Below are 15,014 nucleotides of genomic sequence, written 5' to 3'. Positions count from 1 at the left end.
CCTGCTCATTGGTGCTGGCAGTGTGCCTGGTTGTGGGCGGGAGTGTCTGGTCCCCAGTTGGATGCCCTAGGCCCCCGGGCAGGGCCCCGAAGTGCTGGCTGTATGCCTGGTTGTGGGTGGGTGGGCTGGATTGTTAAATTCTTGGGGCTTTTTTAAATGATCCCAGTGATCATTTAGAATGTGAGGGAAGAGGGAAAAAAAGTCCTAGTCAGCATTATAATAGCCAGCCTGGTTTAAGTAGCATAGAGACGTGTTTCGTAGTCCCGCTTCTAAATGCTGAATGTCCTTAGATCACTGAGCTTCTCTGAACTTGTTTCCTTGTCTATAAGAGTAAGATCCAAACTTGTCAAATAGTATATATTAATTAAATGTGTCCAGGATTTTGAAAAGAAAAAAGTTTGCACTGGCTTTGGGTGGAAATATACAAGGGTGCATCAAAAAGTTCATGGAAAAATAGAATTAAAAGATAATACGAATCCTATGAACTTTTGAAGTACCGTTGTGTGTGTGTACGTGTACGCACGCACACACACACACGCACACACACACACACACACCAGTGGAGACTGAGCTGAATGACTTCTTAGAGGCCCCCTTCCACTCTATAACTTTGAAAGGCAAGCCATATTGATCCAATAGTTTTTATAGTGCACTCCTGATGTTGATTTGTGAGAACAGTACAGAGATTTTCACTTATATTTAGATGAGTGGGTATGTATTCATTAGAATATATGGAATTATTTTTAGGGACTGTTCAACTTACAATTTCCAGTTTGTAGGCTAATATAGTCAACATACCATATGCATAAAATAAGCCTTCTCTTGCTACTGAATTTTATATATCATAATTTATCTAAGTTAAGCACATGACACATTTTCAGTTTAAAAATATTCTTTAATTGTATTAAAAATATAATGAAGATTGTTTTGAAGCATCTGTCTTCATATGATAGCATTAGAACACCTAGGTATAAAATAAAAGTTACCCCAACTTATGATTATTTGAACTTATCCACCCTGAAAATAAGATCTAAAACTGGTATGATAATCAAGGTTAATATTCAGTGAAATTAAATTTAAGCCATAGTTAAAACCATTGCTGTGTTCATGAGTGCCCTCAGGAAAAGATCCCTGGTAAAATCAGAAGAATGCTGCAGATCCGTACTGCTGCCGCTCTTAGGGTATGTTTATGCTGAACTACTTATCAGGGTTTCTTAAATTTTTAAGGGTTAGGTTAGATTCTACAAATTATTCTTTGACTTTCTTTGAGCTACAGGAGACTCTGGAAAGGTGAGTTTAATATTTGGAAAAAAATATAACCAGTAAAGTACTTTAAGATGATGAGCATACCTGATATCAAGAAGGCATTTTAAGGTCGAGCTGTCCTATCCAAAAAAAACTATGCAGTATGATTAATTACATAAGGTACTTTACACCGATGCTGAACGTCTATGTCTTCAGTTACCCCTTCCATTTCAATCTGCTGATAGGACTGGACATCTAAAGAGTAAGCTTTAGGGCCGGCCCGGTGGCGCACTGCTATAGTGCGCCGCTTGGGAGTGTGGTGGCGCTCCCGCTGAGGGTTTGGATCCCACATACAGACCGGCCGCTCACTGGCTGAGCGAGGCGCGGGGGCAACACCGAGGGTTGCGATCCCGTTGCCGGTCCCGGTCCGGTACGGGGGCGACACTGAGGGTTGCGATCCGTTGCCGGACACGGAAAAAGACAAAAAGGAAAAAAAAAAAAAAAGAGTAAGCTTTAGGAATAATATCTATTTGATGAATAACTCAGATTTTTCACAGCACTATCTCCTAAAAATGACTTAAAACTGATACAACTCCACAGAAATAAAAGCTGGCGTATTCTGAAGCCAATGATACTGTTATCAAACAATCATTTGCTGCTTTTTGTGTACATGTAATCTCATCAAATTCTGTAATTATTGAACTGATCATTGTTAACAGACAACATGAGCAGTGATTTGTGGGTAATTATTCATTGTTACATCTTTGGGTATACAACTTTACTTTCCAATGGAATAGGTTAACTTTTGCTCAAAGAAGACAGTAGCTGAAGAGAGAAACAGTACCCATGTAATCTTTGGCAGATACTCTGTTGTGTTTTCTTCAGTCAGTTTAACCAAATAACTCTTCATGAAGATGGTTTCAAGTTGATCTTGCATATAAGCTTTGCATCACTTGATGTCTGAACACTGATTCCTGAAGTCTTCCCATGTGTTTCCTGTAGCCTGATAGGTTCTTTTCATTTGCCCTATGGTCCCTGCCTGCTTCTAGAGACTGGTCCACCTCTGCTTTGAGATTTTGTAGACCCATGTAACTGAGGACCTGTCAGACACAGAAAAACATCAGTATTCTAGATTTAGTAATAAATCTCAAGTTCCTATCTCAGGGCTTTTTTTGATCCAATAATCAGTTGGACTTTACTATTTAGTCCCAGTCTCCAAATTTAAGGTATATATTTACCAAAGCAATAGAAACCATATTTACATTTTTTATCCTGTAAAAAGAAAAACCCTATATTCCTAAAATATGAAAGCAGTACCCTAGTTTTGCAGAAGAGCCCACTAATTAAAAGGGACTAAGCTGTTTCACCCAACTAAATGTTCCATTAATCACACCTGACTGTCAGTGTAGCTGAACGAAACAACTGTAGGTCAGAGGCAGCCTTGCTTGTCTTTGAGGATTGATCTGAAAACTGACTCTGATAAAAGCAAAGACTACCAAACAATGCTTCTATGAACTGAACTAAGAGAAAAATGGCTTGAGGCAGATTAGTTTTTACTGCATTGCTGATTAATCTTATCATTAACAGAAAACATTTCAACTGCCATTTATTTCTAAATTTCACCTACAACATAATGACAGTGACCCTGACGGTGGTGAGAAGGCTATCATAGGAAGAATTAAGATCCCTAAATTTTCTCATCACTTGTTAATACAATCTACAGTATAACTTAGAGATTAAAAAAGTTAATGGGACAGAATCAGATTCAGCATATCCTGTCGTTTTAGAATTTTTCTTACCTTGGCTTAACAGATTAGCTGACCAAATCAGTTTAATCCATAGGAATATGGATTTAGCTTACATAATAAAATTCATGCCTTGTTCCTATATATGAAAATGACTTATTTGGCTTAAAATTTTTTAGATAAAAATTAAAGTTTACCGGAGAAGTGGGTAGTTAATTTACATGGTATGAAAAATCTGGAATTTTGAGGCTCTGAGCACCAGAACTTGCTTTTTATTATACCCCATCTTCCAAAATGAACTTGAGATCTTTACAAAGATGTAGGAAAACAAATACAAAAAATGTGGAGGAAAGGAAGAGTAAGTGCAGGAAAAAAAAATAAGACGAAGGCAGAGTCTTAACATCTACACATTAGTAGAATAAGAGCCGTAGCCCCACCTTTACCTGCAGATCCCCTGCCAGGTCGGGCCTGATGAGGATACTCAACTGTGCGTGAATGACGATACTGCGTATCTGCCTGAAAGAGAGACACTTCTTACAATGCAACTTCTCCCAAAAGAGGACACTTTAGCAGGTTTACAAAGGAAAACCCTGAAGGCAACAGCAATGTAAAAGGCATCACCTGCCAATCTGAGGGAAAAGTTGGCTGAGTGCAAGTTGGCTGAATTCCAAGTAGAAAATCCCAACCCAGATGCCCACAAAGCCATCTGTTAACTTATAAAAATTGCAAATTCTACAACTTTATTAATACGCCTTTAAGAAAATCTTAGCATTTATAAATAATCCATATGGTTTAATATTTCACTTAGCTTCCAAGGAGTTTTATCTGATTACTCTTTATTGCCTGCTGACTATTTAAAACAGAACCAGCCTTTTCAGTAACATTGAAATATCCATGACTTTACCACCATATTGGAATTTAACTTTACATTTACTTTTTAGCTTTATGAAACTCAAACATTTCAAAAATTACCTCAAGGAATTTAAAGATGTAAAGATATGACTAAGATATTAAAATGCAAATATCAAAGAGAAAGCTATAAATGCCATCCTGCTGGGGCTTCCAGAATAAAAAATGTCCCTCAGTTCCTATCAAGGCACTGGAATCAAGAGATTTAAGGATTTTTTTCTCATGAAGCCCCAATATTCTAGAGATCAAGGGTCAACAAACTTATTTTTTGTAAAGAGCCAGAGACAGTTAATATCTTAGGCTTTGTGGGCCATATGGTTGTTGCAACTAATGGACTTTGCTGTTGTGGTGTGAAAGCAGCCATAGACAGTACATAAATAAACGAGCTTGGTGGCTCTGTGCTCCAATAAAACTTTATTTACAAAAACAGGCAGTATGCCAAATAGCCTGTGAACTGTGCTGACCCCTAGTCTAGATGAAAACACCAAGGAGCAGAGTGCTTGTCTGGCAGCACCAGGCCATTGAGCTACTTAGCTCATCTCCTTTTAATGACAGCAGATGGGACAGAAATGACTAAGTAATTTTTACTTTGTTATTATAAACTTAAAAGAAAGAAATTCTGAAATGTTTTTATGTGTTCAGTTTTATTCCTAAAGCAACCAAAATTATATGTTTGAAAGGAGATAATCTAGCTTATAGAATATAATCAAACATAGCTAAACAAATGTCCTGAATCAAATTATAAGAAGACAAATCCAATAGAAGTTCTCAAACTTTCGGGATTCGCATTGAACCCCAAGAGCTAGAAATGCTAACTTTTTCTTTTTTCCCTTGTGTGCAATGTGTTCCCCGCTAAGTCAAGCTTGATGAGGTCTACTGGGATGAATAGTGTCCCCCTCAAATTCACGTCCACCTGGAACCTGTGAATGTGACCATATTTGGAAATAGGGTCTTTGCAGATGTAATCAAGTTAAGGTGAAGTCATATTGAATTAAGGTGGGCCCTAAATTCAATGTTTGGTATCTTTGTAAGAAGAGAGAAACCTGGGGCCAGCCTGTGGCTCACTTGGAAGTGTAGTGCTGATAACGCCAAGGCCAAGGATTCAGATCCCTATATAGGGATGGCTGGTTCACTCACTTGGGACAGCGTGGTGCTGACAACACCAAGTCAAGGATTACGATCCCCTTACCGGTCATATTTTTTTTTAAAAAAAAGGGAAATTTGGACACAAACTCACAGGAAGAAGGCCATGTAAAGAGGGAGGCAGAAATTGGCGTGATGCAGCTGCAAGCCAAGAAATACCAAGGATTGCAGGAAACCATCAGAAGCTAGGAAGAGGTGAAAAAATGTTCTTCCCTAGAACCTGCACAGGGAGCATGGCTCTGCTGACACCTTGATTTTGGACTTCTAGCCTCTGGAACTGAGAGAACACATTTCTTTGTTTTAAGCCACCCATTTTGTGGTCATTTGTTATGGCAGTCCTAGGAAACTACGAAGTCTCATTCATTTATTCTCACCACTCTTGTAGTAGAAGAAAAGATTGTACAGTGGTTTAGACTGATACAGTTCAAGGGTCATGACTTGGGAAGAGTGAGCTGCAAACACCACCATCCTGAAAACTGGTGCAGGATGTGAGGCCCCTGGTTGCTGGACACTAAGTGTGGCCCCAGTCACTTCCCTAGGCTCTCCCCAAGCCCTCTTTTCACAAAGCAGATGAAGTGGGGTGGAGTTGAGCTTCTGGCCTACAAATGGCAAGGTCAGCATATGATCCCCTGTCTTCCAACCAGGTTTTTTCCATTACTTGCTTAAAAGTAAAAGGGCCAGTAAATGCACACTAAGTGGAAAGGCAGTGTCAGCATTTAAAACACCAGTGGGAAAAAAGTCCTCTCTCATCCACTAGTCCTCATCACAATCTGACACCACTTTTGATGTATCTCCATAAGAGCAGGGTTAGACAATGAAATAATGCACTGTGATTTAACATTTTTTGCCTGTGCTCAGAAATATTTAAACTTTAAATTGTTTAGAATTCGTAATTTTTGTATAAGGCATTTTGCTGACAAAAGAATGAGCAGCAGGGGCCAGTTAGAATTTCAACAAAATGTATTTACAACAATGTTTTTATCATTAGAACCTCAACTTTTATTCTTGGAGTTGAATAAGCCAGTAAATAAAGTCTTAAGTCTGCCAAACTAGTATTTTTCCACCATTTCTTCCCCCAACTATCAAGACCATTTAGGAAGTATGTCACTCTACCAAAAATGACTGAGTTGTGTTGGGCCTAGAGAAGAAGTCAGGTAAAAGGAGCCTCTCTTGGGGCTGCTGATGGTTAGGCTCATCTACTACCGCACTTCGAGCTCGACTAGAATCCCCATGGAGTTTCTGCAGAGACAAAAGTTACAGAAACAGTTAAAACTACTTGTACTTGTAATGGGAGGTAGGCATGTCCTACATCAACCCTGGCAGCCCCCAGCTCCAATTCCACCGACATATATTAGAACTCAGTTTGTACTTTTGACAAAATATAGTATAAATCAAGACCAGAGCAAAAATCCTGCAAAATTACTGTCCATAAGGTTTTATAATAAGCACATGGGGAAATGCAATAAGAAAGATATACCATTTGCCTTTGTGGCCCCACAGTGCTCAGATGTTCCACTTCAGCTGTGCCAATAGGTGGCAGCAGATTATTTCGACTCAGGGGCATTGGTGAGGGAGAGGAGAGCAAGTCGGCAGTCACCAGGCTGCAAATCCCACCAGCAAGCACCGAGACACAAAAGCATGAAGTTATAACAATACAAGCAAACAGATTAGAAATCAAATAAATGAAGTAGATGAGTTTAATGTGCACAGAATAGATGAGTTTAATGTGCACAGAGAGCTTTAAGCTGCCTATGTTTTCTCAAAGTATTTTGGAAAATTAGAGTTCTGTGTTTCTTTTTTAGTATTTTCTGATTTTTTTTTTTTAAAGCTTTATCCTGGGCACACAGCAGAAGTTGACCCTTTCACAGAGAACTGGAATGATAGAACAGTTATACTTCTCTGCCAGTTATGGATTTTTAAATTCATATCTGATAGCCTTCTCCACAGTTCTGAACCTTCTGGTTGTCCTTTTCCCTAATAACTGTAATTTTCAGGTTAAGTTACTAAACTTTCATTTCCTTCCATGGGATTTGGAGAAGCTTGCAGTATTACTCATACCCAAGACAGTAATTGAAACTGAATGATACTTTCATGTCCCCAAAATAACAAAGCAACTTACTTTTCAACTTTGAAAAAAAGTACCGTCAGAGGGGATGAGAGATTAATTATACATCAAGACCACTCATTCCCAAGTGAATGAATCTATAGCTCTGTCAATATAGATGTAGTTACATCTACATAATAAAGACAGTAGAGCAGGTGAGGAGAACACTGGTGGCCTGATAAAGATTTTTGGTGGTTTTGGACATCCTTTCTGGTGAGAGTTGAGATAAATCATAACAAGAAACTGAAAAATCAAAGTAAATATCATGTTGGAAGAGAAGTACAGTGACATACTGAATTTAGAAGCTGAATTCAAAACACAGTTGTGGCCTTAGTATCTCATACCCTTGATTATAGTCTTAGAAATCAAATAAATAATTAAACAATTTAAAAAAAAAAAGAAACAATCCTAAGATAATTTGTGAACCAACAACTAAAGAAAGAATTTTATTTTATTTCTTTAAAGAAAGAATTTTATCATGCACTAAGTATTTTGTGCATGATGAGGCTCAGAGTGCTTAGTGAGTGAAGGTGGGGAAAAGGAAAGAAAATATTTTTAGTGCTACTTCCTAAGAAGTGCTAAGGGATATTTTTCCTGGTTTATTAGCAACTACTTATCTCAAGTTAAAAGTTTTCATTGTCAATGGAATCAGCAGGTCCCAATGGTACAGAAAAACATCAATGGGGAATTAACTATTATTTGGGGATGAACATGCTCCCTCTAAGGAAATTGTTTAATAAAATACATACAAGGGTACTTCAAAAAGTTGGTGGAAAAATGGAATTGAAAGATAATATGAATCTTTTCATGAATTTTTTTTTTCCTTAGCTACTTTCACATCTGTAACTCATGAACTTTTTGAAGACCCCTTGTATGTCCTTTATTCCGTTCATAAATACCACTGTTGTATTCTAGCCAACATTTTTTTTAGAAATATAAATCTTTAGCTAAATCAACAGAAAGATCCAATATCTGTATTTCATTAAAGTTTAACCCCATTTAAAAATTTTGTTTTGAATTTAAACCCATGGGCAATCCACTATAATACTTAATAACTAGTTTCTAGGCATAGATTTCAGTTTTATACTTAAATTCATTCTCTGTAAAATTCATTAGTTTTACCACAGCTTCCAGAAATTCTGCTTTTGAAACCTACACTCGGGATCCTCTGAGGATTTCTTCCACTGGTCTTGGCGTTCCAGAGCGTGAATGGCTTGTGCTGATCGGATGAAGGGTACGTGGTGGGGGGTTGCGTCTCCTGGCGGACTGCACTGTATATGACATAGATGATGTACTAAGCTCTAGAGGTCGATTTGGCCAATTTCGGGTTGAAAGGATGGTACTGGACCGAGGCCTCATAAGTAGCTTGTCATCAAGATCTCTAGTGGCCAAATCACAAATCCACAGTGAAATAAAGATCATTATGTACAGGAAGACAAGACTCACAGGGTAAAAAAAAAGCCTCAGGCTCTAAACTATATTCAGGGGGAAAAAAAGCAAAAATAAAAAGCTTTCAATAAGTAACTTGTTTCCAGAAGGTAATCTAACTCAGGCATAAGAATCTAAAAGTAGGACATTATTTCAATCATAAACATAATTTACTAGAATGGAGATTTCCCATTTTTCACCTGCCATCACAGTCATTTGTTAAGGATACCTACTCCAAAGTGCTTTCTAAAAGTATGCCACAGAGGCTGACATTCCTATTATAGTTGAGACATTCTTTTGTGCTGAAGGAGTGTCACCAGAATGACAATGGAAAGGCAAATATTACTGCTTGGGAGCAGTTGTGGCATCAGTGTGGCTCCCACTTTAAAGATTAAAGTGCTAAGCTAGCTGGAGCATGCAGGGGTCGGGACTCGGGCTCAGGTTCCTTGGAGAGCTGCAAGCAGGCAAAGAGTCCAGGACTTGTTCTGCCCAAGGCAGTGGGACCACAGTAGATCCCCGTTTGCATAAATACCTGTGAAACACAACCCTTTTCTGTATGTCCTCTAATAAATAAAATACCATGCCTAAATAGTTCAGTAGCTTAAACACTGCCCTAGAGATTCAAGGGTTTTGTTTGTTTGTTGTCTTTTAAAGCAGATGAGAGGACGTCTGACTATTGTAAGACATCTAAGAGACAGTATTTGCACAATGAAATGGAGGGAAAGTGAAAAAATAAAGCAGCTAAGCTCTGCCAATGGCTCTTCTGGCTTTCAGCAAGTTCCTGAACCTTTCAGACCATTTTGGCATCCTCTAGTGCAAAACATGTCTCAGTATTTGGAGGACTTTGAAGGGTAAATGTCCATCAAGGAATAGGAATAAACCTTGAGAATTAATCACAAGAGATCTTTCTGGTCTTCCTGACTTCCTAATCATTCACACCTTCTTTTACATGCCCTAGCTACTTTCTAATTACAAAAGGTTTATGCTTTAGCTGCCCTAAGTTCATCTTTATTTTGTTCTGTGAACTTCTTATTCATAATTCTGGATTTGATTATCATTTCTAGCCAGGTGACTTTTAGATCAGTCTCAAAATCTGATCTCATCCACATTTCCAATGAGGTGGCCCATCACTGTAAACTTAAAACACCCTGAAAGAAACTAGTTTTCCTTGAGCTTGAAATCTTAGAGCTGACTTTGGTTCCTCTATTTCCATAGAATTTCATTTCTTTTACAATAACTTCTCAGAGTCCATTCCTTTCTTATCCTTTGCTACAGCTTGAGTGCAGCCCCCAGCAGCTCATGCTTGAACTCCTGCTTTAGATGCCTGACCTTCAGTGTCTCCTATTTCAATCCAATCCATGTCCCAGTGCTGTGAAATCTTTCTAATTCCTTTTTTAAATATATATGCTCTCCAACTGAAACTCATACATTGCTCATAGGAGTGTAAAATGGTACAGTTACTTTGGGAAAGTGCATGGCAGTTCCTTATATAACGAAACATACACCTATCCTTTGACCCTTTCACTTCTAGGTACTGACCCAAAAGAAGTAAGACAGTAAGTCCACCAAAAACACATATGCAAGAATATTTATGGTGCCTTTATGCATAATAGTCCCAACCTGGAAACAACCTAAGTGTTAATTAAAAGGAATAGATAAACAAATTGTGGGGTATTCTCACAATGGAATATTACTCCACAATAGAGCAGGTCATATGCAACAACATGGATGAATTCAAGAACAAGGCATTCAAAACCCTTCACAATTTGGTCTCAATGTCCTTTTTACCACTAATCATACCATGACTATTTTAATTCTAGAAGACTGTTGATAATCTTTGATCAGAAACATTAAGATTCTGACTTATCTCCTCCTATCCTACTATAGCGAAATGGTCTGCTCTCTTTCCTAAATATTTTGTATTTTCTCATCTCCGAACATTTTCCCCATGCCATTCCTCCTACCTAGAATGGCTCTGCTGCTCTCCTCTGCTCATCCAAACCCCCATGTCTCAAGGACAAGTTCAAAACCTACATTTACCCACCAAAATGCCTACCTTTTCTGGTGCAGTCATAGCACTTGCTCTGGGTGGCACTCAGTCACAAACATGCCCTGTATGGTAAGGTTTCTATCTGTGTGTGTCTTCTCTTTCCAGTTATATTAGCTCCCTGAGAGTGGAGACCATGTCCCTTGGATGTTTTCCTCCCCAGGTCTCTGGTTGTTTGCTACGTACTCAATACACACAAGCTGACTGACTGACTTTGCTTTCCCTTTATTTCTCAATGATCTACTTAAACTCTATATTCTTCAAATTTTATACTTCTTACAGGAGCTTGTCCATTAGGGAGAGATTTCTTGGCTGTAGAGGCATCCCATGAACCAAGAGACCATTCACATTTGGCTGATGATCACTTGCTTGACAGAGACTCACCTACATGTCAAAAGAAGATTTTACTCATTATCGATTGGTGAAGATACCTGCTTAGTTTCCCAGCTTCGCTAAAAGTCAGTATTTCCAATTGGGTCATTTATACAATTTTTCCCCTCTGCCTTAACTTTTATAACATCTTGGCCAGTAGCCATAGCTAGGGACCCAGTCCATTGTCAAGATGAAAGAGTCCTTTCTTTCCTCTCCATTTCTAAATGACAGCACATGGGGGAAGCCTGATCAACCTAGATGAAAGCAATTAATGGCCACTCTCACAGGGGACAGAGGACCTTTATTATTATTATTTGTATTACTATGGAAAAGAAAACATAGAAAGAAAACTCATAAAATATGGAATAATATGAAAAAAAGGATAAACTCTAACTTAATCTCTTTCATAGCACATAATCCTGCACTCTGCACAAACTAGTCCTTTCTCTTTCACTACCTCTGGAGCAGTCAGCTCTCAGTGATAACCTAAATCCTGAAGACTTTATCAGGAATTAATCTTAACTGTTCTAATGTTAGCAGGATTTAATCTTACTTTGAACTGGCATTGCCACCCTAGATCTTGTTTATTCTCTCAGGTCTAGTTGATTCTAGATTGCACAACTCATGGATGCCTCTTCAAAAGAGCTAATTGAGAATTATCAACCCTAATTTGATATTAAATTTTTAAACTGAAACTGATCAATGCAAAGAGTCACTGGTTTATCATGATAAACACATAACTGTACAGAAAAATATTGGGTCAAAAACAACACAAGTAAGGCAAACAACTCTGAGCAAATTTCTGGCAAGAACAACCTTGGGTTCTCCAATACACCCCCCGCAGGGGCCTACCGGATTTGAGGTGATGGACAGCACCTTAGACTGTGGCACTCGTGGTAACACCAAAGGTTGTGGTTCACTCAGCACACAGGGACTCTCAAAATCTGGTCTGGTGATCGCAACATTACTCTCATCATCTGAGCAAAGGAAGGGAATCTGTTATCCATGGATATCTTCTGACACACAGCTCAATGGTACTGTGAAAAAAATCTCACCTGAGAATTCATAATCTCAAGCAAGGCTTCACTCATCTTTGAAGCCTAATTTCATACCACCTGCATGGTTCAAAAAAACCCCCTCAAACCAAGAGTAGTTGAAAGTGGTTTCCCAGGCTGGCGATTCCTACTGGTACCCGACAGAAGGAAAAGCAAAGATCTCTAGAGCAAAGCTCTCTGACAGAAACTTTGGAGTTGATGGAGATGTTTTACATCTGTGCTCTCCAATGTGGTTGCCACTAGGCATATGTAGCTATAGAGCACTCAAAATGTGGCTAGTGACTGAGGAACTGAATCTTTAATTTTATTTAATTATAATTACCTTTTAAATAGCCACACATGGCTAGTAACTACTCTATTGGACAGTATAGCTCTTGGGGAACCTTCAGATCATTAATCCAGACCTTAATTATCACAGGTAAAGTTATGAGATTAGAAACCCCTGTCAAAAATCACATGGTCCACAAGGAAACAAGGCACCTTGAAAATAAGCAAACAGAAACAACACAATCAGATCAGCAAAGACTTCAGAAATTGGAATTAACAGATGCAGAATGGAAAATAAAAGAATCAATTGGAGATATGAGTAAAAGCAAAACATCATAAAAATGACCAAGGAGATTTGAAAAAGAACACAATAAAACTAGAAAAGGTCATTAAAATTACGAAAATTAAAAACTCAGCAGAAGGTTCATAGTAGAAATAGTGAACTAGAAGAAAAAGATCTGTAGAAATCATCCTAAATTCAGAGAAACAAGGAGATGAAAAAAATGAACTGAACACTAAAAAGGGTGAATTTTACTGTATGTAAATTATACTTTGATTTGAAATGTAAAATATAGAGAAAGTAAAACCACAAGAGAACACTCTTTTACACACTGACAAAAAATTAAAAAATGAAAAATAAGTGCACCAGTCAGCCATGCAAAAAAAAAAAAAAAAATAATCAAAAATTGAAAAATAAGTATTGATGAGATGTGGGCACAGGGACACGTGTATTGGGCATATAAACTGGTACGCTCACTTTGGACAATCTGGTATTATTTCCTATGATCCAGCAATTCCACTCCTCAGTACATACCCTAGAGAAACTCTTCAATGTGTGCCAGGAAAAATGCTTACGAATGTCCATAGCATCATTGGTCATAAGTGCCAAACACTGGATTTTAGTATTTCTAAAACACATGGGATTTTAGCACTTCTCACAATCAAGTATGGCTACAAAACTGAATTCAACATGAAAAATCATGTTTCTGAGTAAAACTAATATAAACTCTTTTGGTCTCCATTGTTTCCAAATCATTTCCATTACCATCACTTAGCTTACTACTATTGTTTCACTCAGAGATTAGGATTAAAAATAATGAAAATGATAATAATAATTTATTTATTTATTTTTATTATTGTGGCCCATCACCAAAACCTCTCTCCCTCCCAATAATGTCCTTTCTGTTCACTTGTCGTATCAACTTCAAGGAATTGTAATTGTTATGTCTTCTTCCCTCCCCCCCCCCGATTTTTTGTGTATTTATTTATTTATTTTTAGTTCCCACAAATAAGTGAGAACATGTGATATTTCTCTTTCTGCACCTGACTTGTTTCACTTAATATACTTCTCTCTAGGTTCATCAATGTCATTGCAAAAGACAGTATTTCATTCTTTTTTACAGCAGAGTAGTATTCCATTGTGTAGATATAGCACAGTTTCTGTATCCACTCATCTGATGATGGACATTTGGGCTGGTTCCAATTCTTAGCTATTGTGAAGAGTGCTGCGATGAACACTGGGGAACAGGTATACCTTCGACTTGATGATTTCCATTGCTCTGGGTATATTCCCAGCAGTGGGATAGCTGGGTCATATGGTAGATCTATCTGCAATTGTTTGAGGAACCTCCATACCATTTTCCATAGAGGCTGCACCATTTTGCAGTCCCACCAACAGTATATGAGAGTTCCTTTTTCTCCACAACCTTGCAAGCATTTATCATTCACAGTCTTTTGGATATTAGCCATCCTAACTGGGGTGAGATGGTATCTCAGTGTAGTTTTGATTTGCATTTCCCAGATGCTGAGTGATACTGAGCATTCTTTCATATGTCTGTTGGCCATTTGTATATCTTCCTTAGAGAAATGCCTACTTAGCTCTTTTGCCCATTTTTTAATTGGGTTGCTTGTTTTTTTCTTATACAGTTATTTGAGTTCTTTGTATATTCTGGATATTAATCCTTTGTCAGATGTATATTTTGCAAATATTTTCTCCCACTCTGTTGGTTGTCTTTTAACTGTTAATTGTTTCTTTTGCTGTGCGGAGCTTTTTAGTTTGATATAATCCCATTTGTTTATTTCTCCTTTGGTTGTCCGTGCTTTGGGGTCATATTCATGAAATCTGTGCCCAGTCCTACTTCCTGAAGTGTTTCTCGTAGGTTTTCTTGAAGAAGTTTTATTGTTTCAGGGTGTATATTTAATTCTTTAATCCATTTTGAGTTGATTTTAGTATATGGTGAGAAATATGGGTCTAGTTTCATTCTCCTGCATATTGATATCCAGTTATCCCAGCACCATTTGCTAAAGAGGCAGTCTCTTCCCCAGTGTATAGGCTTGGTGCCTTTGTCAATGATCAGATGGCTATAGGTGTGTGGGTTGATTTCTGGATTCTCTATTCTATTCCCTTAATCAGTGTGTCTGTTTTTATGCCAGTACGATGCTGTTTTGGTTATTATAGCTTTGTACTATAGATTAAAGTCAGGTAGTGTTATGCCTCCAGCTTTAATTTTTTTTGCTCAGCGTTGCTTTGGCTATGTGTGGTCTTTTGTTATTCCATACAAATGTCTGGAGAGTTCTTTCCATTTCTGAGAAAAATGTCATTGGAATTCTGATAGAGATTGCATTGAATTTGTGTATCACCTTGGGTAGTATGGACATTTTCACTATGTTGATTCTTCCAATCCAAGAGCATGGGATAT

General features: G+C 37.9%; 1 protein-coding gene across 5 annotated transcripts in view; it reads right to left on the bottom strand.

Annotated features, from left to right (window-relative positions):
* Positions 1–1,709: 1,709 nt before the first annotated feature.
* The window catches only part of FAM149B1 (family with sequence similarity 149, member B1), a 67,130-nt gene continuing 53,825 nt past the window's right edge, over positions 1,710–15,014 (bottom strand). The window contains exons 8-14 of one of the 5 annotated variants that reach the window (XM_008582165.1): positions 11,870–11,970; positions 10,902–11,005; positions 8,303–8,527; positions 6,520–6,643; positions 6,156–6,281; positions 3,434–3,502; positions 1,710–2,345 (exon numbers count right to left, since the gene is read on the bottom strand). In XM_008582165.1, coding sequence (XP_008580387.1) covers positions 2,166–2,345; positions 3,434–3,502; positions 6,156–6,281; positions 6,520–6,643; positions 8,303–8,527; positions 10,902–11,005; positions 11,870–11,970 — 929 coding nt within the window. In that variant the 3' untranslated portion in view covers positions 1,710–2,165. Of the gene's footprint in view, positions 2,346–3,433; positions 3,507–6,017; positions 6,282–6,519; positions 6,644–8,302; positions 8,528–10,901; positions 11,006–11,845; positions 11,971–15,014 lie in introns of those variants that run through there. The other 4 variants (XM_008582166.1, XM_008582167.1, XM_008582169.1 and 1 more) reach the window with 4 other exon arrangements.

The sequence above is a fragment of the Galeopterus variegatus genome, unplaced genomic scaffold (genome assembly GCF_000696425.1).
Source record: "Galeopterus variegatus unplaced genomic scaffold, G_variegatus-3.0.2 Scaffold2529, whole genome shotgun sequence".
Taxonomy (NCBI): Eukaryota; Metazoa; Chordata; class Mammalia; order Dermoptera; family Cynocephalidae; genus Galeopterus; species Galeopterus variegatus.
This window is presented reverse-complemented; position numbering and strand designations above follow the sequence as displayed.